This window comes from Tenrec ecaudatus, chromosome 11, assembly GCF_050624435.1.
Source record: "Tenrec ecaudatus isolate mTenEca1 chromosome 11, mTenEca1.hap1, whole genome shotgun sequence".
NCBI classification, from domain to species: Eukaryota; Metazoa; Chordata; class Mammalia; order Afrosoricida; family Tenrecidae; genus Tenrec; species Tenrec ecaudatus.
In genome coordinates, this window is record NC_134540.1 from 73,027,934 (window position 1) to 73,052,034 (window position 24,101).

Genomic DNA, 24,101 nt, shown 5'->3' on the forward strand with positions numbered 1-24,101 from the left:
ACTCAATCAAATGTTGCAACAACAACAACACTGCCAGGTTGGCATGAGTTGGAAAGAATAGCATCCCCAGGCCAGGAAACTTGGTTCTTTAAGAAGTGTTGAGTTAGAAAAACAACTAAGTTAGTTTATTGTGTCAACCTGGCCGATAAACACCATGGGGTTAATTGAAGGGTGGAGATATAAATGGCTCAGTGAGCCTCGCCTTTCTAGTTCTCAGGTCTCTTGCCTTGTGATGGTCGGACCAAGGTGCAGCTGCCTTAGCCAGTTCCCTGCTTCAGCTAGCAAGGCTCACTTCCTGCAAGACATCCCTGAGGAGAAGCCACATGGACCTACCCCGATGCAGCCCTGGGTGCTGGAGCCGCTGTGTGGAAACCCCTGCCAGCGCTGAGATGTTTACACGTTCACTGATCCGGCTTTCCCCCTGCAGTCGGCATCATTGCATGTGTTTTGTGAGATGGAGGAGGACTTTGTGGATTGGTGTCGGACATATGGGCTAATGTTGGACTTGTGGGCTTGGGCAACACTGGGTTGGGATGTTTTCTTGATATGCACTTGCCCTTTATATACAACTCTCTGTTATACACGGGAGTTTCTGTGGATTTGTTTCTCTAATGTATGCAGATTAACACAACAACCCAGGCTAGCTTATTGAATTGGAAACAATGCAGTCATTAGAATGCACTTCTTGAACTTCTAAAGTTAGTGTTTTCTGAAGCACTGTTGTGTGTGTGTGTGTGTTGGGAAACCAGAAAGACAAAGAATATACTTATAATGAAGAGAAACACATCTCTCTTCCATTAAAAAAAAATCAGACTTAGTAATGATCACCTGTGGGAGGAGCATTAAAACACAAACAAAAATCACGAACCAACAAGTTGCGTCTAAGAGGAGCTGAACTGGGAACCCGGATACTGATTTGAACATATTTTGCAGTGTCCTTATTACAATATGTCCTCATAAAAGTGGGAGATCCCCCCCGCCTGCTTTTTAACATACAACTCCATTTCTCTCATTTACAACATAAATCATTTAATGTAACATTTGCAACCTTAGAAAGGCAGACATATTTAATCCAAGTCTGTTTATAAATCCCAATTCCACATGGATTAAAAACTGCAGATAAATTAAGTCACAATAATATCCTGTACATGCATTAAGGCTGGTGACGGCTAAAGTCTCTTGGGTATCTACAAACAGAGAAATCACACACAGATTACCGGGTTTGGAGAGTGTCTACATCATTTAAAAAATCTGGGCTTTTTTTTTTTTTTGGTGATACAGATTTCAACAGTAACTCTGGAAAACTGTGAAAAATGTTATTTAAAAATATATATGTATATACTACTGCACAGTTTCAAAGATGTGATTCATAAATAATGGTTGGCTGCACGGATTAATTTTATAACAATTACTGCACTTCCAAGGTGATGTGAACACGCAGTGACTTATACTCAATTATTAGGCACTAGAAATATCCTTCGGGCTTACTACAGTTGTATGTTAGCTGTATTGTACATATATATTTTTAAATGTATGCATTTATACAAACTGTGTGTTATGTACGGGGTGTCAGAAACGTACACGTCACTGTTACATAATGCGCATGTCATTGTTGTACACAGTATGATAAACTTGAGTGCAGCAGTGTCGTTGCATCGCATTCCATCTGTCCAATCTGATCCACAATTGTTCAACTCTTCAAATGTATCTTTCCAGGAGACTCGGCTATAGATCGTGGGTTTGAGCTTTCCACTTGCAGTTTGGAAATACCAGCAATATGTGTTTTAACCCCACCTCCCTCTCCAGGCACAAATCTGCACACAAGTCTGATCTGAGCGGCGTAGCCAACAATTGCCACATTTTGAACTGTAATATATTGGGGTTGCTCTCCTTCGCAGATAATTCTAACATTGTGATGAAGGGCGACACCCACGCCAGTCACGTAAGGACAAGGTCAGTTAAAATCAGGGTCGATTTCTGAGGAAAGACTGTGTCTTCAAACAGAAAGAAATGGTCATTAAAGTTACAGGTTCCGATGGAAACGTCTCTGGATGGATAGACATCAAACTGTGAGCAGTGGTTGTCTTGAGAAAATGGGATCATTAGGGGCTTACACTTACTTTCTGAATTTCTACAGTGGGGATGGATTACTGGAATGATCAGAAAAGAGGAGAGCATTTCTACTTGGAACAAGATGAAGGAAAAGGAAGGAGTCATGAATGGTTTCAATCAGAAGCCACAGTCAGAAGGAGTCCCTTGCTAAAACCATCTGTACCAAACCAACCAAACACTTCTGAGCCGTCCCCATGCTTCAGCGAGATGAAACAGACGATGACGGGAAAGCCCTGTTCTGACCAGTCCCCAAGGGACCAGTTTCAGAAGCTTGGTTGGGCCCCACCAAAGTGCTAACACCACGTGACTGGCATTGTAAGCCAGAGACCCAACGTCCACTGCTGTCAAGTCTCAGAGAGGACTGTCCCCGAGGGGTCCCCGGTTGTCAACCCGTGTGGTAGCAGCCCAGCACATCTAGCTCCTGTGAGAGAGACCGGTGGGTTCAAGGCCCTGACCTTTTGATGAACCATCCTGCCAGGGGGGGCTCCTTTGCCAGAGACCACCCCTGTGTTTAAACGGGCATCCTGTGGAGGCCACGACAGAGCCTTCAACTTGAAAGATGGGTCAGACCATCGAAGCACCTGGGGACGCCTGAAGAACCCTGAGGGTCATTCCTTCCTTCACGGCAGTTTGAACATACATGTCATTGCCAGTATTCGCCATCTGACAAGAATGGATGCCGCAATCCGCCAGCCATTTGTGACAGCACCTCAGCTGCCTTAGTAAAAAGTAGAAATGCTGCTAATCGTTCCTGGAGTCCTGAAGGCCAGAGCCATATGCATGCTGAACCAGCCCTTCACCTGCTCACTGGAAATGAATCTTAGATCAACAGAGGTGTTGGATCTCTGCGGTCTCAGTCCGTGCTTTGCACGAGGGGATGCCAGCGCCTTACTTCTCATCTAGAGAGCAGGCGAGCAAGAACCCGAACCCGGCAACCCAGCCTGTCAGAGCAGCCATCAGAGCGGATGTCGGTGTCCACCAGGCCTAGGTTGTACCACTGTCAGCTTGAAGAATGGACTGCCCCCCACAGCCAGTCACTGATCTCCTTCAGGCCGTCCCAAGGCAAGGTTGTCAACTGAGAGGTCAAGGGCAGTGTTGTCATGATTAAAGTGTGACCAGGTCATATGTTCCTCACGGGGATTTCTAGTTTTGCTGCGCCCCCACCTTATTTTCATGGCCAAATATATTTAATAAGGGGACGAATTCTAGGACCTGACAGGATACTCTAAAGGACATCAGGTTCATACGGAGACAGAAAAAAACAAAACAAAAACCAACCCACAAGGAAATCTCAAAAACACAAAAACGAAGCACCAATGTGAAGCTAACTGAAAGAAGACAAGAAGCAGGGAAGAGGTGGCCACACACCCGGCAAGGCTTTCCAGACTGCGCGCTGGGCAGAGTTATGTTCAGTGCTTGGTCAGTGGCTTGCTGTCCAGGGCCTGGAGGACGTCCCCCAAGGCAAGAGGCACCCGAGGCCGACGGGCACGTCCTGTGTGCAGAGCGAGGATGGAAAGTGGCTCCCGGCCTGCACCAGGCACCGCCTCCTAGGGAAGGGGACTGGTTTAGGTAATGATCTAATTTTGGCCAAGGGTATTTGTAAAGAAAGCTCTTGTGGAAAGAAAAGACTTGAAAAACTCTTGACCAACAAATGCCACATGGCTGTAAGGCCATCACGTCGCAGCGGCAGGAAGAAAGAATGCCTGTGCTGGCCGGGTCTACGTCACCACACAAGTGCCAGAGGGAGATCCATTTCTTTTTGCACTGAGCCCCAAACGCAGTCCTCGATGCTGGTCAACGTTCAGAGACACGGTTTGTTGGTTTCAACCAGCTCTGGGTACCATTTTCACACTCGGTGGTGGCGGGGCGGGGGAGGGTGCTAGGCAGGGTGTGTGGGAGCCGCTCCATTTGCTTGTCAGGCAGGTCCTGATGATAAAAGTAGGTGGCAGAATGGTGATAAGAAAGGTGGGGTATCAGGAGGAGGGCGGGGTATTTGGTAACATGCAATCTTTTCAGCTTCTGGCACCAAAAATAACTGACTTAATTTCCATGATTCAATTACCCATTTTATACACACCGATGGAAACACAAGAGGAGCGTAGCATATTAATACTGAAAGGCAGTCCATCGTCTAAAAGCTTGGCTCATCTTAACTGGCAGTCACTTATCCTGTGCTGTCTCGCAACGGGGCCACTAGCCCAGGAGATTTTGGTTGACGTTTTCTAAGAAGTCACGTTCTGGACTGCGGTAGAAAGTGTGCGTGTGTGGCTGTGCGTGTGGGTGAGTCTTCCATTCAGAAACCTCAGGACCGTGTCTAGGTTAGGATTATGGAAACGGGACAAAGAGAACCGGTTCTGAAGAGCTGTGGATCTTACACACGCGCGCGCACACAGGCGGCTGGTTACACACCCACACGACAAACACACAGGCCCTGGCGAAAGGCCATTCATTGTTCAAGGCAGAGGGAATGTTCGCTGTCGAGTGGCGAGGGGTCCAGTAGCACAGTGTCCGGGAACGTGGAGCGGTCTGTGGAGACGGGAGCTCGGTCAGCTCGGGGCAGGGGGAGGCCCTAGGACAGGTGGGCGCTGTTCCGCAGCCAGTGCAGGCCCTGCTGGGAGTACTGGACCAGGTGTTCCATGCTGCTGTGCAGGGTGACAGGCCCCATCAGCAGATCCAGGTCGTTGAAGAACTCTAGGGGACGGAGAGAGGCGTTTAGAGAGAGCTATGTGCTGGTCTCGCTGCCCCGAGCAGAGAGAATTCGCCCCCTGACTTCAGTGTACTCACTCTGGCGCCACCTTGCAAAACTGAAACCCGAAGGTGGGAGACTCACTGCATGGGTCCTCGCACACTGACACCAACAGCACTGACTTACCCACATCGCAGGGAAACGAGCGCGGTGGAGCCTGCCCCCCGAACGAGGAGCATGGCTCTGCCATACTGTGAACTGCACCCAAGGGCTCCGGCGACGAGCCCGCGGACGCTGGGGTGAATCAGCTGAGAGCCTGAAACGTCCCACGGATGCCACGCCTCCTAGTTCAGGGGGCTCCTGGGGTCAAGTGGTGGGCGCCAATCAGAAACCTTTCCAGAATCCCTGATTCCATGCTGATGGCACTCTGCCGGGGCGCAGGGCACAAGCGTGCATCACGCAGGGCGCGCTCGCTCAGAGGCCGCAGGTGAAGGCGGGCGGGGCGCATGCTCAGCGGCAGCGACATGGTTGCTGTAGCAGTGATCGCTGAGTGACACTACTTGAAAGCAAGCGTCCGGGAGGGCCTTTTCCGTGGTGCTCATGATACGTGTGAAATGAAGATGTCCTTTTTATAGGGAGAAGAGCCAGGTGCCAGGGCAGGGATCCAGGAGCTGACTGGGCAGGGGCAGCCGGTCCGGGGAAGGCCGTGGCATGGAGCCCTCTGGCAGAGGGCAGTGCAGTCTGCAGGCGACCGGCTCCCAGACCAGCCTGGGTAGTCTCACATGCGTCCTTCCCGAATGCCTACTGGGGACACAGCGCTATTGCCTGGAACCTGCATGTCTCCTTCACGACACCTGTCCCAGCTCACCCTGCCTAGTGGCTTCAGTCCCCTGTCTTCCTTCAACTCCCATTCGGCTCGGAGTCCACCCTGCCCCTGCTGCAGGCCGTGTACTCCCTCCTGCCTCTAACCACTCCACCTAGAGTAGAAGCCCCGCATTCCACATCTGATTTCCACTTGAAATGTGAAGAAAATTGTGCATCGGAGCTCGAACAAAACATCAGACTCCATCCGGATGCATGTGATTTTTAGAAACAAAAGCAGTTTATGTTTCGGCCACTCGGAGTTAGCGGGCATTGTTAGCGCGTGTTGTTTAAACCTCTTGCAGCTGTGTTCCAGGAGTTTTGCTATACTTCTCTTAGTTTTTATGGCTTTTTGTACTGTTTTTAGATAAGAAAAATATGGGTCCCAAGAAAGAGTTTTTTGAAAAGAATCATCATGATAAGGAATTGGTTAACCGTGTTATTGATATTGTTGATGATTATTTAGTAAACCCTTTTAGAAAACAGTTAAGGAAATGCCGAGAGCAGACCACACTAGACAGATTTATTTTTTAAGAGAATGCCAGTCAGGTCCTAGTGAACAAAGAAAACGAAGCTCCCGAGAAGGAGCTATCAGTTGATTTTACGGAAGGGGATTCCCCTTCCCCTTCCAAACAATGACCCTCTCCATCCCTCCTCTCCACACCGGGTCCACAGAGCCAGATCCTCATCCATCTCAAGGGATGGGCCATGCTGTAGTTGTTAGAAACATTTTGAATGTTGTGTTTCTTATTTAAATTATATTATTTAACTCTGAACTTATTTACTTTGAAATTTCTGTGTAACGTTTTGTATAAAAAGACAAGGTTAGGGTAAGAACTTGGTGGTCGAGAACAGATTAATCTGTTTTTGGTTATTTCTCATGGGAAATACTAATTGAGAACTCAACTGCATCGCATCTCGATGCTCCTTTTAGAACGGATTAGTGTCAAGGTCAGGGATTCTACCGTACTTGGGATTCGCCTGTCTGTTGGTGGCTCATCTCCCTGGAGACTCCCTGCTCATGTCCTCGGAGGTTTATACCACTGTGGGAACGGAATTTGTTTTTAACATCCAGAAAGTAAGTTCACGTGTTGTCGGAGGGTAAGTAATAAGTTGGCATCGCCTTTCTAGAGAAAACGGAGTCACCATGGATCAGGGGCCTTTCAGAATCGAAGTATGCCCTTTGACCCCAAGAATCAGCCTCTCCAACAACCCTGTGTGAATAGTCATCCATCTCAAAAGAACTATCACACTGTTATCTGTAATAGGAGAGAAAACATCTGACGTATATGTAAATTTTCCAAAATAGGGGACTGGTTTGAGAACTCATGTTTTCGGTGATGCAGGTATCGTGTAGGAGCCCTGCTGGTGTAGTGGTTGCGTGTTGGGCTGCTAACTGCGAGGCCAGCAGTTTGAAATCACCAGCCACTCAGCGGGGGAAAGGTGGGGCTTTCAACTTCCTATAGAGTTATAGTCTCAGGAACCCACAGGCTCAGTCCTACCCTGACCGACTGACTTGAGGGTGGGGAGTTTAATGTTGGGTTGATACATCTTATATAAGCATTTATGAAGACACTCAGAGAATAACATCATCAAGGGTGCTTTTGAACTAGTGAGTGACATGGAAATGTGCTCTACAGGGTCAAGTGGAAAAGCTAGATATAAAACTGTATCTGCCGTCTGGTCTTCCTTTGGCAAAACGAATGCATTTGGACAAGAACAACTGGAAGATGCTGGCGGGGCTTATTTCTTGGGGATAAGAGCACTGCTGATTGAAGGAGTTTCCCCCCAACCTTTGTATTTTCCTGTACTTGACAAATTTACCCACAAGAAGCACGCATAATTTTTACAATCAGTAGAAATCCACAATAGTTAAAAAGAAATGCAGCTCAGGGCTAGACACAGGGCCCCCTCTCTCTAGTGAGCAGCTTACACTCTCAGAGCCAGGACGTTCCTTCACCGGGCCTTTCCGAGCACGGCCTCTGCTCCAGGAGCCATGTGTGGTCTTGGGAACCAAGGAGAAGGAGAACAGAATCCCTACCTCGAAGAGCTCCCTGTCTCAGGGAACCAAGTAGTCATACCTAGTGACCAAGCCCCTCACTGTGCCCCGTTGATTCTCAGCCACAGCCACCCCATGGGGTCTGCAATGGCTGCCATCTGGAAGTCGTCGATTAGCAGGACTTTTTTTTGGTGAGGTGTGGCTGGGTAGATTCAAACGATCAATCTTTGGTTGACAGGCGAGCACAGGTCATTTGTGGCACCCAGGGACCTCTCTCTCGGCCTGGATTTCTCTCAGACAACATGCCACAGAAAGGTAAAGGCACGGGCATACATGAGGGTCCTGAGGGCCAGCATGGGGTCTCCCAGGAGGTGGCCACAGGGAGTATTTCTCCAGTGGGAACTCAAGGGCCAAGTTTCCCCCTTCGGCGGGGGCCCAACCCAGTGGCACCCACCTCTGTTTTCCTTGGCCAGGTTGTCGGCCATCTCCCAGTAGTCGTAGCTGTGGAGGATGCTGTTGGTGATGCTGACGTGATTGGCTGCCATCTGATGGATGCGTTGTGGGATGCTGACGATGGTGGACGGGGACAGGGTGCTGGCGCTGGAGAGGCTCCCCTGAGATCCCACGGAGCTGGTGGGAGAGGGGTTGGGAGACATGGGGGATGGGGTTCCAGTGCTCCTGGAAGGGGGGAGCGTAGAAAAACAAGAGTGGAGAGATTGGCACCAGGCAAGGTGGGGAGCCCCCGGACACCACAGCAAAGCATCATCACCCAGCAGCATGCAGTGACCCGTGTACAGCACTGCGTGGGGAGAGACTACTTACTTTCCACTGGCTCCCCACGGGGATGGGGCTTGGGCAGCCTTGGATGAGTTCTGCAGGAAATGGAAACACAGTTGGTGAGTGCCAGCTGCTCAATGCCGAGCAATCGATAAGAGAACGGTGCATTGTAGACACTGCAAAATGAAATGCCGATTCCGGGAGAGCAGATCAGGGCCGTTACCATGATTCGGCTGTTTGTTGCCTCTCTGGACCTGATGGGGTCCCACCGTGGTCTAACAGGAAGGATTCACCCCATACCCTAGGGGTTTAGACACCAAATTAAAGCACAATTCCAAACTAGTCTAATTTTCGAGTCTTATATAGGGCTTATTTTCTGAAAGGAAAAATAGAGCAGGAAACTTCTCTTTGCCAACCTTACATATTTCATGTAGGGCATGTATGCATGCCTGTCTGACATGCATTTCATCCCGGGAATATGGGAGACATAGTTGCTATTGTTTTCATGTATGAACGTTTTAATGGAAGTTGCTCTTAAATACTTTGGGGAAAAATTTAAATATACTTCCTTAACAGAACATTTTTAAAAGTTTTTTATTTCCATCTGATTTAGGAGGGCTTGCTGCATAAGCCAGGTGCTTGTTTCGATCAAGCATTTCAAAGAAGTTGTGCGTTTCCCATGGAAAGGTTTGAGAGCCCAACGACGCTTTCTTAGAAGTCTCAAGGGCTGTGAGAGAAAATAAAGCAAAGCAGAATGCAAATGACAACAGAACAACAACAAAATCCAAAGACCAGTCTTTGTGATACTGATCTGATTTTTCCTTTCCTGAGATAAAAAGCAGTCTTGGCTCAGGTCTCCAGGGGCAAAGTATTTCTTTTGGTTCAAAACCACTTTATGAAATGGTGACTTGATTTTTTTCAGTTCTGAATGCACGGGTTACTAAAAATAGTAAGACATGGCCTGTCAGAGCTCACAGGCACTTTGGCAATTACGATGTGTAACTACAGGATGGAATTGCAGATCATGCCAACATTTAGCCATTCCAAGGAATGGAATGGTTTGGATGGAGAGAATTAAAACCAGAAGGCAGTCCCGACAGGTGAGCTGTCACCCTTCTCCATCTGGCACTGCCACTGATCAGCAGGGTTCTAGCCATGTGACCTCTAAATGGATGCCTGTATAAAACAACTCGAGGAAGAGAGGGTGGGAGAGAGGCTTGTGGTTCCAGAGTCCAGAAAAATGTGATTAAAGGAGAGAGAAGTCTTTGGGGCTCTTCCCCTGCCCATAAGCCCCATGACTCAAAGAGAGGGTGTGGTAGTTCGTGTCCACTTGATAAGTAAGTGTAGAGGTGGAGTCTAGCCTGCTTGTGGGCGTGGTCTTCTCATGAGGATTCTGGGAACTTCCTCTCCTTTGCCTTCTTGCTGGCGAACCACTTGAAGACTGGAGACCCACCAGCCCCCTGGAGGTGTGTCTGCCGCCATCAGACCCACAAGGCACCCACTGGCCAAATTTCTTGATGCATAAGAGTGAGCACTTCCAGTGTTACAACTTTTTTTGTTTTGTCATCTCAATCGATATTGTCCATTCTTGGAGCCTTACTATTTTTTTTTTTGGTTGCAATATTGTCAGTGCAGCTTGTATTTCTTTCTTCAGCACCATGGCTTTTTAAAAAAAAAAAAAATCATGTTACCTCCTGAAATGATGAGACATCGACCACTTCTCTTTAGTACAATGGCTTTCGTGTATTCTTTCCATCTTCTTTGATGCCTCCTACGTTGTTCAATATTCTGCCCATAGAATCTTTCAGTACTGCAGCTCAAGACTTGAATTTTTCTCCTGTTCGTTCAGCTTGAGAAGTGCGGAATGCATCGCTCCCTTTTCACTTTCTAACCCCAGGTCATTGCATATTTCTTTCTAATGCTTTCTTTGGTCTTTTGGAGCCTCTGTTTTGAATCTTTTGTTTAGCCCTTTTACTTCACCATTTCCCCCTTTTGCTACAGCTACTCTACATTGAAGAGCAAGTTTCCGAGTCTTCTTTGTGATGTCCATTTCGGTCTTTCTTGCTCTTTTGCTTTCTTTGTGTATAATGTCTTTGATGTCAGCTCACAACATGTATTGTGTTTGGCCATTCATGTTCAGTGCAACAAAGCTATTATTGAGACGGACTCTAGTCAAGGTCCTACTGTGGCTCTCCACCTTCAGTATGTGTGATGCATCAACATTTTCTTCAGCTTCAACTTGAACTTGCATCTGAGCAACTGCTGCCCTCTTTCTAGTTAGTTCCTGGTCTTGCTCTGAGTGAGGATACTGGATTTCTCCATGATCTCTTTCTATATTTACTGGAGACTTGTTAAGAAGTAGTTCTAAGTGGTTACTTCAAAGAGGAAGAATCTTGCAGTAGGAACGAGGGCTTTATGTTGGCTAAAAGATAAATTCCCTAGTATGCTGGGCTGAGGAATGAGATCTTCATTCTCCGGAGCAGTGGTTCTCAACCCGTGGGTTGTGACCCCTTTGGGGGTCAAAAGAGTCTTTCACAGGGGTCGCGTAAGACCATCGGAAAACACATATTCCCAATGGTCTTAGGAATGGTAACACTGCTCTTCCATCCATCTACAGGCAGGTCTGTCCACATGCATATATGCCCACATACGAGTACCTGGTGTGAAGACTGTTACCTGTGCTATACCACACTTCAAGACAAAATTTCATTGATTTGTCATTAAAAATAAATATTTCACAATATATAATTACATATTGTTTTTTGTGATTATAACCATGCTTTAATTATGTTCAATTTGTAACAATGAGAATATGTCCTGAATGTCAGATATTTATATTAGGATTCATCACAGTAGCAAAATGACAGTGATGAAGTAGCAATGAAAATAATTTTATGGTTGGGGGGGGTCACCACAACACGAGGAACTGTATTAAAGGGTCGCGGCATTAGGAAGGTTGAGAACCCCTGCTCTGGAGGCTCAAAAACACCCAGAAAACATGGCAGAGGGACAAATTAGATGGGCTCTCTGTGTCATAAAACCAGAAACACGTTACAGATAAGACTCGTGTGGGTACTAGAAGTGTCCTGCATTAGCCCCAAAGCAACAATTCGACCCGAGTCTTTGAAAATGTCCTTGGCAGGGAGACATCTAAGTACAAAGACCAGTGCTGGCCCTTAGTGAGAAAGTACCTTGAAATAGTCGACAAGAGCTTTTGAATACTTTACAGCATGGTCCCTTTTAAGCCGAAACATCCGCCAGTACAAGAGGGCCAGGCATCGGTAACTGCCGGAGAAAAGAGAAAGGGGCTCTGAAAACCTCACCAACAAGACTTCATCAGAGCACACACACCTTCATCAAGACACACACACACCTTCCTCCCTCTACGGATGTGTGTTTTTGTGGCGCTTGTCTTCCTTTTGTTCCAAAGACATATAACCCCAAATTCCAAGGAGCTATTCCCAAAACAGCCACCACTAATTCATGCCATAGTGCTAGCGGGCTAGTTCCTTTGTTGGGCGCCAGGATGGTTATTTTCTCTCCCGCCATTAGAGGACAGTCTCTCTCCACGAGCAGAGTGCGGCAGCCCCAGCACACAGCCTTCAGCCTTCAGCTGTGAGGTGAGCGTGGAAGCGCTACGGGACAGAGCAGCCTGCCTCTGATTTTCCCTCTGACTCCCTGGGCACCCCGCTGGGCAGAGTCCGTGCTGCCCTGACATCTATTTTTACTCCCGTCCCTTTTCAATGCCCTTACTGGACAATCATGGACGGAAGCCTGGTAGCACGTATGAATGCACTTTCTGAACAGTAACAATCCTATGGTGAGACGAGTGGTTTATTATTTTATATGACACCATCATTATGTGTGCGTCATGTTTTATATGCTATCAGCGCCCACAGCTGTACTGATCCCCGACATGAAACAGAAAGTAAGCTGGAACAAGCATCGGAAGCTTTTCTCCAGCCTCCTCCCTCTCCCTTCCCTGTGTGCTCTTCACTCAGATCGGTCTGCTAACTCGGGGCTGGGGTGGCCTCGCTACATCACCAACAGAAACACAACACATTTAGTAGCCTGTTCTTAGCACACCAAACTCCAGATGGTGTGATGGTGCCCACTCCCGCAGGACCCTCTCCTTGCCAATGCTGCCGGCTGGCTGGCTTGTGAGCTTTGCTATGGAGACTTGTTTCTCTGGTTTGCAGATTAGGTTCAAGAATGAATGAGCCTTTGGAGGTGAAGCTCGTGGTTGGTGTTGAGTATGAACAAAAAATATGGTGAGTCTCTCTTTCTCAAGAGGAACCAACTCGGCGTGTTTCCTCTTTGTGACTGGGGAGAGTCGTGAGAGGTGCCCTCAGGAGAGGAAGTGGGGGATGATGACAACTGTATCATCATTACCATGGCGATCATCACACAGCTTTGAAAAAACCAGTTAGACATTACCTGGCTTAGAAAATACATCATTTTGTATCAAAGTCTAATGAACTGATCCTACGCTGAATGTGCTGAGACCCCAAATACAGCAACTTCAGTCATGCTAATCCCACATGTAAAGCAAGAGATGGATTAGTCTGATTGCATCTAAAATGTTAAACACAAGAGGAATTCCATTAGGATTCAAGGGACTGAAACACAGAACTACCTGGTTTAAACACACACACACACACACACACACACCACATGCGTGCAGAAAAAAAATATTCTTGTGCAACTGATGTATCAATATTCAGTCACTGTGAATTCAAATCCTGCACGACATAGCAGCAAGAAACGGTCCGAAGGCTCCCTTGTCGGCAGACCAGCATTCGGTTTTGAATGCTGGGAGACACTAGGAAAGCGCAATGCCTTTCAGCACATTTTGCTGGGGAAGACACAAGGGCGGGGGTAGAAGCTCAGCTCACCGGATGCACTCACCATAATGCAGCCAGTTGCTTGTCTTCTGGGGTGGCATTGGGGCCCGAGTGGGTTTTTAGTCTCATCGCATACCTACAAAGGAAAAGCACAAACAAGAAGGAAAGCCCGGGATGGATGAAAAGCACGTGCTCTTACTAACAATAGAACATGTCTTCTGTCGGGTGGTCTCTCTGCTTGACACTCAGCTTCGGAGACTGCTTGCTGGTAACTCTTTCTTAAAAGTTAGCGGATGCTGCTCCATTTTCCCCAGACATTACACCACCGTGATGACTTGAACGACACGATTCTCATGCCCATCTATCTTCTTTCGGCTCTTTAACAATACGGCGCAAATGGTACGGAAGACCCGGAGTGCTTTCCGTCCAGAGTTCTCCGAGTAGAGGGTACCACAGCTGTGTTTACCAGCCTGGATTTATGGCCGAGTGGTTGCCGCAATGAAGGCAAAGTCCAACCCTGCTAGGATTTCTCCAGGAGAATTTTCATCCCTTGCACTCGACGAATGCTTGGTTGCATCCCTTTTGCTTTGCTATGGAATTCCTACTTTGACAGCAGTTAAGTGCCCTGGGTACATGCTTATTCTATCCACTCCAGGGTAGCTGCTTCTACAGACCCAAGTGATGAGAAATGCGTGGTTTTTGTGGGCGGTGCTTCATTTACTTTGCTGAACTGGGGAAGCTATCATTCCCTGCACACCCCGCCCCCCCCACCCCCACTTCATTCTCAGTAGTACACTCAGGTCACATGCAGACTTTCCAAAAGATTTGAGGCAAGTATGTGTAATGGTCTGAGCATCCTGGGGTCACAGGTCATATCCACTTGGGAGTTGTGAACTCTTACATAAATGAATGATTACCATCTGTAAGCTCCCGTTATTCCATACACGGCATTTTGCTGAGGATGACCCAAGACGGTGGAGTAGAGCTCTTGGTATCGTGGGATAGCTCCCTTTCGCACTCGAGAACTTACAGGCTTGTCTCAGCTTGCTCAAAGCAACCTATGGGACAGAGTAGAACTGTCCCTATGGGTTTCTGAGACTGTCACTCTTTAAAGCAATAGAAATGATCATCTTTTTCTTCTCGTGGAGGGTGGTGGTCTTGGTTTCAAACTGCTGACCTTGAGTTTAGCAGCTCAATGGGAAACCACCGTGCTACCAGGCCCTGGGGTCAGGATTGACTCCAATGCAGCATTGTATCTTTCCTCTATAATTTTCAGGGTTGTTGTGCTTCTGGGTGTCTTACTTTGGATAGTTTTCACAGTGGCTGCTCTAGGTGCTGTAACACACACAAGCAACTTATAACTTTACTGAGTTGGAGGATGTTTCATACCATTAAGTCAGCGTTCTTTGGAGTATTGCACAGTTGCATAATCTTTGTTTTAATCATCAAATATGCTTTATAAAACTCAGGAGGAACTTTAGGCTATATATCCACGTTTCTGTTCTTCCTTTTTCCCTGATGTTCCAGGATAAACTCCTTTTATTATTTCCCTGTTGATTGAGGAATTCCTTCGAGCCAACTTTTCAGGATAGAGCTGCTAGTTACATATTATTTCGAATCTGATTTTGTCTGAGAAGAGTTTTATTTTCCCTTCATTCCTGAACAGGCGCCCTGCTGGCAAAGTGGATTGAGCCTTGAATGACTAACTGCAAGGTCAGTGGTTCTGAGCCACCAGCCCCTCCAAGGGAGAAAGATGAGGCTACTTGTTCCTGTCAAGGCAGGTCTTGGAAACCCAATCTTGCAGTCCTACTCTGTCCTACAGAGTTGGTATGACTTGGCTGACTCAATAGCAGTGGTTTATGGGTTACTCCTGAACGACAGTCTAGCTGAACATAGAATTCATGGTTGACGGTACTTTTCTTTCAGTGTTTGGAAAATGTGGTGCCACTACCTTCTGAGGAAGGAAAGTGAGGATCCAGGGTTTCTTAGAAAGATTTTAATATTAAAACCAAACCAAACCAAACCTGCCACCTTGTTTCCGTCACTGCTGCAAATACTGCAACATGTAGGTAGGTAGGAGGAAAGAGTCACCAATATATCGGTTTCATAGAATTATTGTACTAAGAAAAATAGCTAGGCAATGCTGATTTCCAAAACACTCCAAAGGACTGCTCTCTTTGAAGATCATGTGTTTTCTGCTGCTGATGCAAGGGTCCCACAGGCTGGAAATGATTTACTGAAACAAAATGGTGTTGGACCAATGCCGACCCAAAAGGTCATAACCTGAGATGATTAGAAATCTTCCATCTTAAATGGCTGGGCATGATAAAAAAAACCTAATCTTAGGTCATACTGAATTCTAGAATTAGAAAAGTCTCTCCAAGTTAGCTTTAGGGAGAATTATTTCATACAGTTTCACATTAGATATTATCTCAAGCAGTTGAACAAGCTAAAACACTACACTGTACGACAGAGGTAGGTAAATGGATGGAATTTCCTGAATGGTTCGTTAAAGAAAAATTAAGGTTGTGCATTTCCAAGTCTCCATTATGGAGCTAACCATCCCCATCTGAACACATTTGGATGCCTGGGCCCTGGTGGTGCGTGGGTCATGAGCTGGTTGGCCAACCGCAAGCCCAGCAGTTCAAACGACCAGTAGCTCTGCTGGAAAAAGACGAGGCTTTCTACTCCTAAAAGAGTTAGTCTCAGAAACCCGCAGGGACAGGTTCTATCTTTTCTTATAGGGTCTCTATGAGTTGGAATCAACCAATGGCAGTGAGACCAGAAACCCAGCTTGGCACAAAAACCCATGCTGCCTTTGTACATGCCACACTGTAATAATTCAGGATGGGGGGAATGGGGGTGGAGGGGGGTGTCGTATTTATGTGAAAGCTTTGACCCGGTCAATGTGAGCACCCTCAGAGACAGCACATTATAGGATGGCTTTTCATTTCATAAAATCCTTCTAACCTTCTTCCCTTTGAATTGAATACTCCTGAATCATTTGCTGAGGGCGGTAAGGTATAGATGATCTCAACTTGAACCAGAATAAAAAGAAGCAGTGCAGAGGTGGAATAACGGAGGCATGTCCTCCTAGCTGGGTGAAGTGGGCATGCTTTGGCTTCCCCTGAAGCAATCAGAGCTGTAGGAGCTGCCCCTGACTCACTCACACCGAGAGCAAAGGAGGCAGGGTATGAGCACGTTCCTTTCAAAATCCTCAGTGCCTATATTTTGAAATGAACGCTGGTCACTGGTGACTGATGGTCCACATTCTCTGTATTCTTAGCCCTTCTATATATTCCTCAGCAATTTCCCCAGCTTCTGAGACGCAGCGAGAACATCCAGTCCTTACCTGATGAGTTCCACTGTTTCTGAGTACATCGTGTACGGAGACTTGGATTCCATCGGGCCTTGTTCCATCGCATTCCCACACTCAATAAACGACAAAGCGGCTTCAGCATAGTTCAGCGCTTTCCCAAACTTTTCCACCTGATCAACAGAATTAATACAGTGTGTTCCTTAAGAAAAGTTTTCTTCAGTAGACAAAACAAAACAATAGCATTTTCATATAGGTTATTTGAGAAATTCAACTTCTGAGTTCTAAAAACTTGTTAATGGAGCCAAGAGATACTAGAAATGGGTACTTCCTTCTCTGTTATTTACCTCCCAACCCCACAAGAAGTGCTGCTCTTTGGGGTGAGTGAATGGTTAGATACAGAATGGCTAGATACCACGTAACACTTACAATGTCCTGCGTGCTCTGATGCCTGTTTCTACCTCTCTCATCTCCCAGGGTTTGGGACCGTTATCTGCTATGTGCCTCCAGCTTTGCTTAGAGCACACTGAAGTTGAGAGGCCTGGCTCCACAGGAGAGTTTTCACCCTTTTTTGATGTGTGTACCCCAGCTTTGAGACTCAAGACCTCGACTGCCATTTTTTACACCAGTTTTCAAAAATCCTTTATTTGTGTTGCGAGACTGTACACAGCAGAACAAACTCCGAGACAATTTCTACGTGTTTCATTCAGCGACACGAATGACACTGGCTGACGTGTGCCGCCGTTTGCTTTCTCTTCTGAGTTGGTCCTTCCTTCCCCACTACCATAAACTCACTGACCTGCTAGCTCCCATTCTCATCTGGGCTTCCGCTGTCAATGTGATCCCATATAGCTTTAGCAGCTTCCTCCCAATGGCTTGGGCTATTTCTATCTCCACACCTTCCTGTTAGCATGAGTTTGGTGATTTTGCTGACAGTCAGGCCCTGGCTTAGAGGTGAGCGTGAGGCGGGGTTAAGAGATAAGAGAAAACTTGAGGCATCAGCCTTGCTCCGTTAGCACTTCTGTTATGAAACTCCACCGTGAAAATGAATAACAGCCTTTTCTGGATTATCTATCATTGTCTAAGCCAGTGTCTAAGCCAATGTTCCCCACAGACAGCGATACTCCCTCCCCCAGGATACTTGGATGATGGGGAGGGGCCGCAAAAGCAGATACCTACATTTTAACATGGATTATGGACTACAGTAAAAAGTTTTTGTTTTTTAAATTTTTTTAATTGCCAGAGGGACACCGAGTAATTTTTTTTTCCTTAAAAGGGGGTGATAAGCCAAATCAGTGGGGGAACCCATGGTCTAAATATATGTTAAAATATTTAGCAAGGATAAAAAATTGTTATATTTTTAGGTTCTCATAAATCCACACGTACACATCAATTTTCTAGCCCCACACATTGCTACTTTCTTTGGATAATTACACATCCTACTTGGGGCTGCAAAATCTCTCCAGGTTTCAAATGACTCCATCAATCAAAACTGATGTAAACACTCTAAGAACTATTCCAGGTCTTTTCACTAAAAACCCAAAGCCCCAGACTTCATGGCCATGACACCTTACAAAGCAGACAAAGAGAGCAAAAGCCTTTGGTAGCATAAGCCAATTTTAAGACTTAAGGAACCCTAAAGGGCTTCGAGGCAGTATTTCTTGATAATGCTTTCCATGAAAGAAGCCATCTCGTTTGACGAGTGCTTGTTTAAAAGCACGCGCCTCTGTGCTTGATACACGAACGTTTCTTCTGTAAAACATGTACTGCATTCAGAGAAAGACGTGGCGTGCCTACAAGACAGGGCATTGCAAAACGAGGCCAATGTACGTGGAGGCTCAGAGAGTAGTGAGGTGGACAGGTGAGAGCCTGGGGAGACCTCAGGGAAGCAACCCGAGCCTGACTGTGTGACTTGGCTGGATTTGGGAGGATGCTGAAGGAGTGGGTGTGCGTAATTGTGAGTAAAATTGTGAATGTCTGTGTAGCTCTGGAGGGGGGCGATGGCCTGCTGGGCCTGAGGGGGGGCCCAGCCTCGCTACAGCAGAATGGTGTTCTCAGGAAACAATCGCTCATTTCCGTTGGCGTGAAAAGTCAATGCTCTTCTCCAACAATGGTCAAGGGTCAGACTCTTCAGATGACAAGAACTCTCCATCCCACTGTGGGAGAAGAACTGAACTTTTTGGTCCAGACATCACACCCCGGGTGACCTTGGCTCACGGTGACCTCCTGTGTGTCAGCATAGAACTGTGCTCCCGGGCTTCCAATGACTGATTTTTCAAAAGCACAGCACCAGAGCCTTCTCCCGACGTGCCTCTGGGTAGACTCAAACTTCCAACCTTTCAGTTAGCAGCCGAGAGTGTGAATGATGTGCCCACCATGGAGCTCCTATTCTTTGGTACTCAGTGGTTTTCCCTTCTCTCTCACTGTACCTGGACAGTGCTCTTCCTGCAGAGGGAATGCTTGCCTGGTACAGTTGAGAGAGGGACGCTGTTATGACCTAAGCCTCTTCAATATTGGAATACGGTCACTCAGAATGCCTTGCTGATGTCCTGCACCCTGTTATCAGTGACAGCTGCTGTAGAGGATCAGCGCTGGGGTAACTAGGTTGGAAGCAATCCTTTTGGAAGAGAGCAAAAGACTGTATGATTTGTTTTAGAAAAAACAAAACAAAGCAAAACAGACGTTTTCTGTCCCTTGCCTGACAGTTTCAAGCTTTCCCAAAAGGGAGATGAGCCAAGTACAAAAAGTTAATCTTTGAACATGATCAAATCATGTGCAGTTTATGAGTTTCTGTGGCTGTACTGTTTCAGATGAAGTGTTCCTTTTGGCAGATACCCATGAAGAACATGAGAGAGAAAGAGAGAGAGAGAGAGAGAGAGAGAGAGAGAGAGAGAGAGAGAGAGAGAGAGAGAGAGAGAGAGAGAGAGACACTGAGTCATTTTGAAAAGGGAGTTGACCTTGGGACCAAGCCATGGGTTGGGCTGGGACAATGAGAGAGGAAGGCAAACCTAGATATTTTTTTGGTCAGGAAAAACATACTACTTCCCACTGACTCCCCTGCCTCTATTTACTATTCAAACCTTACGATGAAACTGAAATATTTATTTATCTAGGGCTTTCTCCTAGTCAGACATTATTGGTTGAAGTCATAATTTATTGGGCGATGAGTGCTTGATCATATAAACATTTCTCCATTTAACAGAGCCAGCCATCCTTGTAATAGATTCTATAATTACCCTAGCTATAATGCCCCATTGATGAAGCTGCAGTACAAACATCATTTGGAAGAACGTATCTGGAGAGAAAAGGGTCTCACCATCGCATCTGCTTTATGCTTCATCCGCTTAGCTTCTTGCATGAAGTAATCTGCACTGCGTGGCCTGCAGGAGGGAGGACATTACTGTCATTACTGCTCACGTGCCAGAGCTTTGGAAAATCATCTTTCCCAACACAGTATTTTTATATTCTTTCCAAATGCTATGCATGATTTCAAAACTTTGCTGGGTGTGAAATCAAGTGTGGTAAACACACACAGACACACACACAGACACACACACATAATTTCCAAATTACTGACTCTATGTAAAATACCATGATGACTTTTCTCCTAAGTCATCAATTCAAAACACATTAAATCTAGGCAGAGTCGACCTTCAGACTGGCTTTCAGATGGCCCCCCAGTGCCCAATTTATGAATCTGATTTTTAATGCATGGTTTTAAAGAAAGCAAGTGGAGGACAAAAAAAATATCTTATTTCCACACGATATTTCACACCAACAATCCCTTTTTCCTGCAAAGACTATAAGCGTGCTTCACAGCAACCGAAGGGCTCTGTGTCCCTAGGAAAATTGGTATCATTTTCATGCCGAGACAGTACCTATAGTTGTGTGTAGGTATACTGAATCATTTTAAAGCCACACAGTGAAAAATGAAAAGCGGCAATATTGTATGATTACGTTCCAGCGGTAATGAAGTTAATTGTAAAATGATGTCTACCTCGTAACAATGCAAACGTGGCCTGTATTCTCCAGAGTTCTGATTAGCTAGCTGGTAAACATTCGCAGCAGACATGCGCATTATTAAAGCAATAATCTGACCAGCAGAGATACCTGGGAGATACAGGTAATTCCTCCGGAGTGAGTATAATGGGCCCCCAGGTGCACCAAGCCATCTATCAGACAGCATTTTTAAATGCTACAAAGTCGAATACAAAATTAAACAACAACAACATTCGTTATATGGCATCAGAATACACTTTCCTGTAATATGGGTTTGGGGATAAACAATAAGCTTAACCTAATCATGGATACCAAACCTAAGTCATGACGCATTTGCTCTCTCTCCCACCTGGACAGGACCAGATGATGTTGTTACAGGCTTAGTTGCTCCGGCCTTGGCCTTGTTTTAGTCTCTGGTGTCTCAAGGGTCTGTTTCCCGACTTTACTCCTTGGCAGTCAGAGCACCTCTTTATCCAAAGAGGTCAAAATGCTTAGACGAAAAACACTCAAGCCCTGACTACGATGCCGTCATTCAGAGTGCCCAGGCATCGCCCTGACCGTTTTACTAAAGAAGTACCCGGGTCAGAATCGCAGTACGTGACCAGCTTTGGTTTACAAATCACCAATGTGAGACTAGGACCTCGGTTCTCTGTCTCTTTTGAAGAATGGTTGGTGCTATGGTTTCATGCTCAGATGAGTCCACTTTTCCGATGCAGAAATGAGGAGCTTAGGTGCAGCATTTCCTAAATGTGTGTAATTAAACCCCCCTTCTTGGGCTCATCACTCCCTTCATTATTCTTTCTGCCATTTGGGCCTGAAAACGTCCCTTCAGGCCCAGACGTTCACTGGTGAGTGAGGTCTGAGCCTCCCATAGGACATCAAGGTCATCTTCCACATGCCCATTCACTCACTGCCATCCAGTTGATGCCAACTCAGTAAAGGACAGGGCACAACTGTCCTGGGTGCTTCTGAGACTGTAATAACAGGAATGGAAAGACTGGTCTTTCTCCCAAGAAAGCAGCTTGTGGCTTTGAACTGCTCACCATGCAGATCTCGGCCCAATGCATAACCACTATGCCACCAGGGTTCCTGCCACATGTCCATAACTCACTCCATTCGAGGATCCTTTTTTTGTCTGTGTACTGACTTGTCAGCATGCTGACTTGGCTCAGTAGAAGATCAGACCCCACCTCTAGCTCCGAGGCTTTAGTTCGAATCCGGGGGCTAATTTGTTTGAGAAGTTCAGGTGCCTTCACCTGTTAGCAAATGCTCTGAACACTTTCTTGAAAACATGACTCTCTCTTTCCTCACTGACCACACGCCCCAGCCACAGCCAGGCTTCCGTCACCATTCGGAGCCCTCCTCTAGTTCCTTGGCTCCAGTTTCACTCCCCTCCACTCTATATGGAGTGTTACCCTTGGACCAATGTCTATGAAACATGCCTTTCATTAGATCACCGCTCTGATCAAAGGTCTGAAATCCATCTCTAGAGCTTATGAAATCAAATCTCAGTTCAAGGCCCCTGGCAATCCTGCTGGACCCTCTGGACGGTGGCATTTGCTCATCAAGGCCCTTGCCCACGATTCAGGAGATTTCCTCACTGTCGTGGTAACATACTCCCCTCCTCTGAGGAGTCTGCTCATCCTTCCCGCCTGCCTGAAGCAACTGTCCAGTTGCGGTGCCTCACCGCCATTGAGCGATGCCGACTCAGAGCGACTCTGTCGGACAAGAGAGAACCGCCCTGCAAGTGTCCGAGGCTGCACCATTTTACACGAGTAAAACGCGTTGTCTTTCTCCCTCAGAGCAGCTGGGGGTTTCAAATGGCTAGCCTTTCGGATCACAGCTCAACACGTAAACACTATGCTACCAGGTCCCCTCATAATGACGGTGAAGTCAACTCCAATCCCTGGAGCCCCCGCCTGTGGGCAAGGCTACAACTGTGCTCTACAAGGTTTCCAATGACTGAGGTGTGGGGGGTGTATAGGGGGGTGGGGGTGAGTACATCACCAGGTCATACTTCCAAGCTGTCTCTAGATGGATTCAAACCTCCAACCCTTCTGTTCGTCGCAGAGCACATCAGTGGTTTGTGTCACCCGTGGACTCCGGCCATTCGTTAACAACATACACTGAGTGAGTGCCCCCAAGAGCCCTCAGCTTCTGCCACCATGAGCCCTGCCTAGTAATGCTGGCCTGTGCACATCTCTTTCCTTCCTAATCTTGCATAGCGCTCCTCAGTTATTACACTTCCGGGCATGTCACTGCCTCCTGAGCAGTGCGGGGGTTACAGTCATTGCACAAGCGCAACTGTCTTTTTGGCACGTTTTCAGAAGAGACCAGGCGGCAGCCCTCTTTGATCTCCCCCTACCCTGCAGTTTTAGGCAAATGGCAGAAAGTAAACATACCCGCCTTGAATAGCACTGAATTCATTTCGGGCTTAGGGAGGAAGGGTGGCTTCTGATGGGGTGCAGCATCGCAGCCAATGAGCCAGAGCCTGTCTCCATGGCAACCTGACATTCTCCACATCATTATCTGCTCACACTCTAGGAGAGGAGTTGGGTCATTTTCCTCCCCTTGCCCTGGTTTGTCAACCTGTCACTAACAGATCATCATTTCAAATGCATTTCATTTTCATGAGTGGATTCTCTTGGTAATGAGCTATGGAATTGTAGGTTTTACTAGCCTTCTAAGTAAGCCTTATAGAGTAAAACAACCAATCTCCCCCACCCCCAATCTATTATTGTCATGTTGATTCCGACTCATAGTGACCCTATCAGACTGAGTTGAAATACCCCATACAATTTCCCAGGCTGTAAACCCTCCTGCGGAGCAGCCGGTAGGTCTGAGCCACCTATAGCAGTGGCCCATGATTCCCTTACTCAAATTGCTTTCACTGGCAACATGGGAGTGCACTGCGAAATACCTAATGTGGAGGTTTGCCACCAATTCTCACGATGTACATGGATCAATGACATAAGTGACACATGTAGATTTTTGAGTATACCATAGCAACTACAATAGTAACCGGAGAATCTGGGGGTGGGATGGGGGTATCTATGGACACACTATTCAGAATGCTCCTCTTTGCATACATGATTGGGCAGCTCTTTATACTGAGTCACTAAAGCCTGTTCCTGAGGAGTGGCCCATCTTTTTTTTTTTTCAAGTGATGTCAACTGCCACAGTCCTTGACTAGCTTATTATAAAGTTAATAGGACCAAAGCCCCCCACCCACCCCCCCTCAGATTCTCCAGCAAGCCAGTGGGTCCACACAACATTAAGTCATCAAGTTCTGGCAGCAATGTAAGAAGGGGGCTTCCAAGAGTTCATGGAAAAATTCCATTATCTTTAATTTCGACTTTGCCTTGAACCTTTAAAAGCCCCTGTGGTGCCATGGTTATATGCTGGACTGTGATCTGCAGGGTTAGCAGTTCAAAACCAGCAGCAGGTTCACGGGGGAAAGACTTTCTACTCCTGTAAAGAGTTAACAGTCTCAGAAACTCACAGGGG

The 24,101-nt window shown here is 46.8% G+C and overlaps 1 protein-coding gene across 6 annotated transcripts in view; it reads right to left on the reverse strand.

Moving 5' to 3' along the window:
• Positions 1-886: 886 nt before the first annotated feature.
• The window catches only part of AFF3 (ALF transcription elongation factor 3), a 614,141-nt gene continuing 590,926 nt past the window's right edge, over positions 887-24,101 (reverse strand). For 4 of the 6 annotated variants that reach the window (XM_075563237.1, XM_075563235.1, XM_075563240.1 and 1 more), the window contains 7 exons: positions 19,912-19,975; positions 16,632-16,768; positions 13,344-13,415; positions 11,627-11,720; positions 8,481-8,530; positions 8,113-8,336; positions 887-4,803 (listed from right to left, as the gene is read on the reverse strand). In XM_075563237.1, coding sequence (XP_075419352.1) covers positions 4,682-4,803; positions 8,113-8,336; positions 8,481-8,530; positions 11,627-11,720; positions 13,344-13,415; positions 16,632-16,768; positions 19,912-19,975 — 763 coding nt within the window. In that variant the 3' untranslated portion in view covers positions 887-4,681. The remainder of the gene's footprint in view (positions 4,804-8,112; positions 8,337-8,480; positions 8,531-11,626; positions 11,721-13,343; positions 13,416-16,631; positions 16,769-19,911; positions 19,976-24,101) is intronic. The other 2 variants (XM_075563238.1, XM_075563239.1) reach the window with 2 other exon arrangements.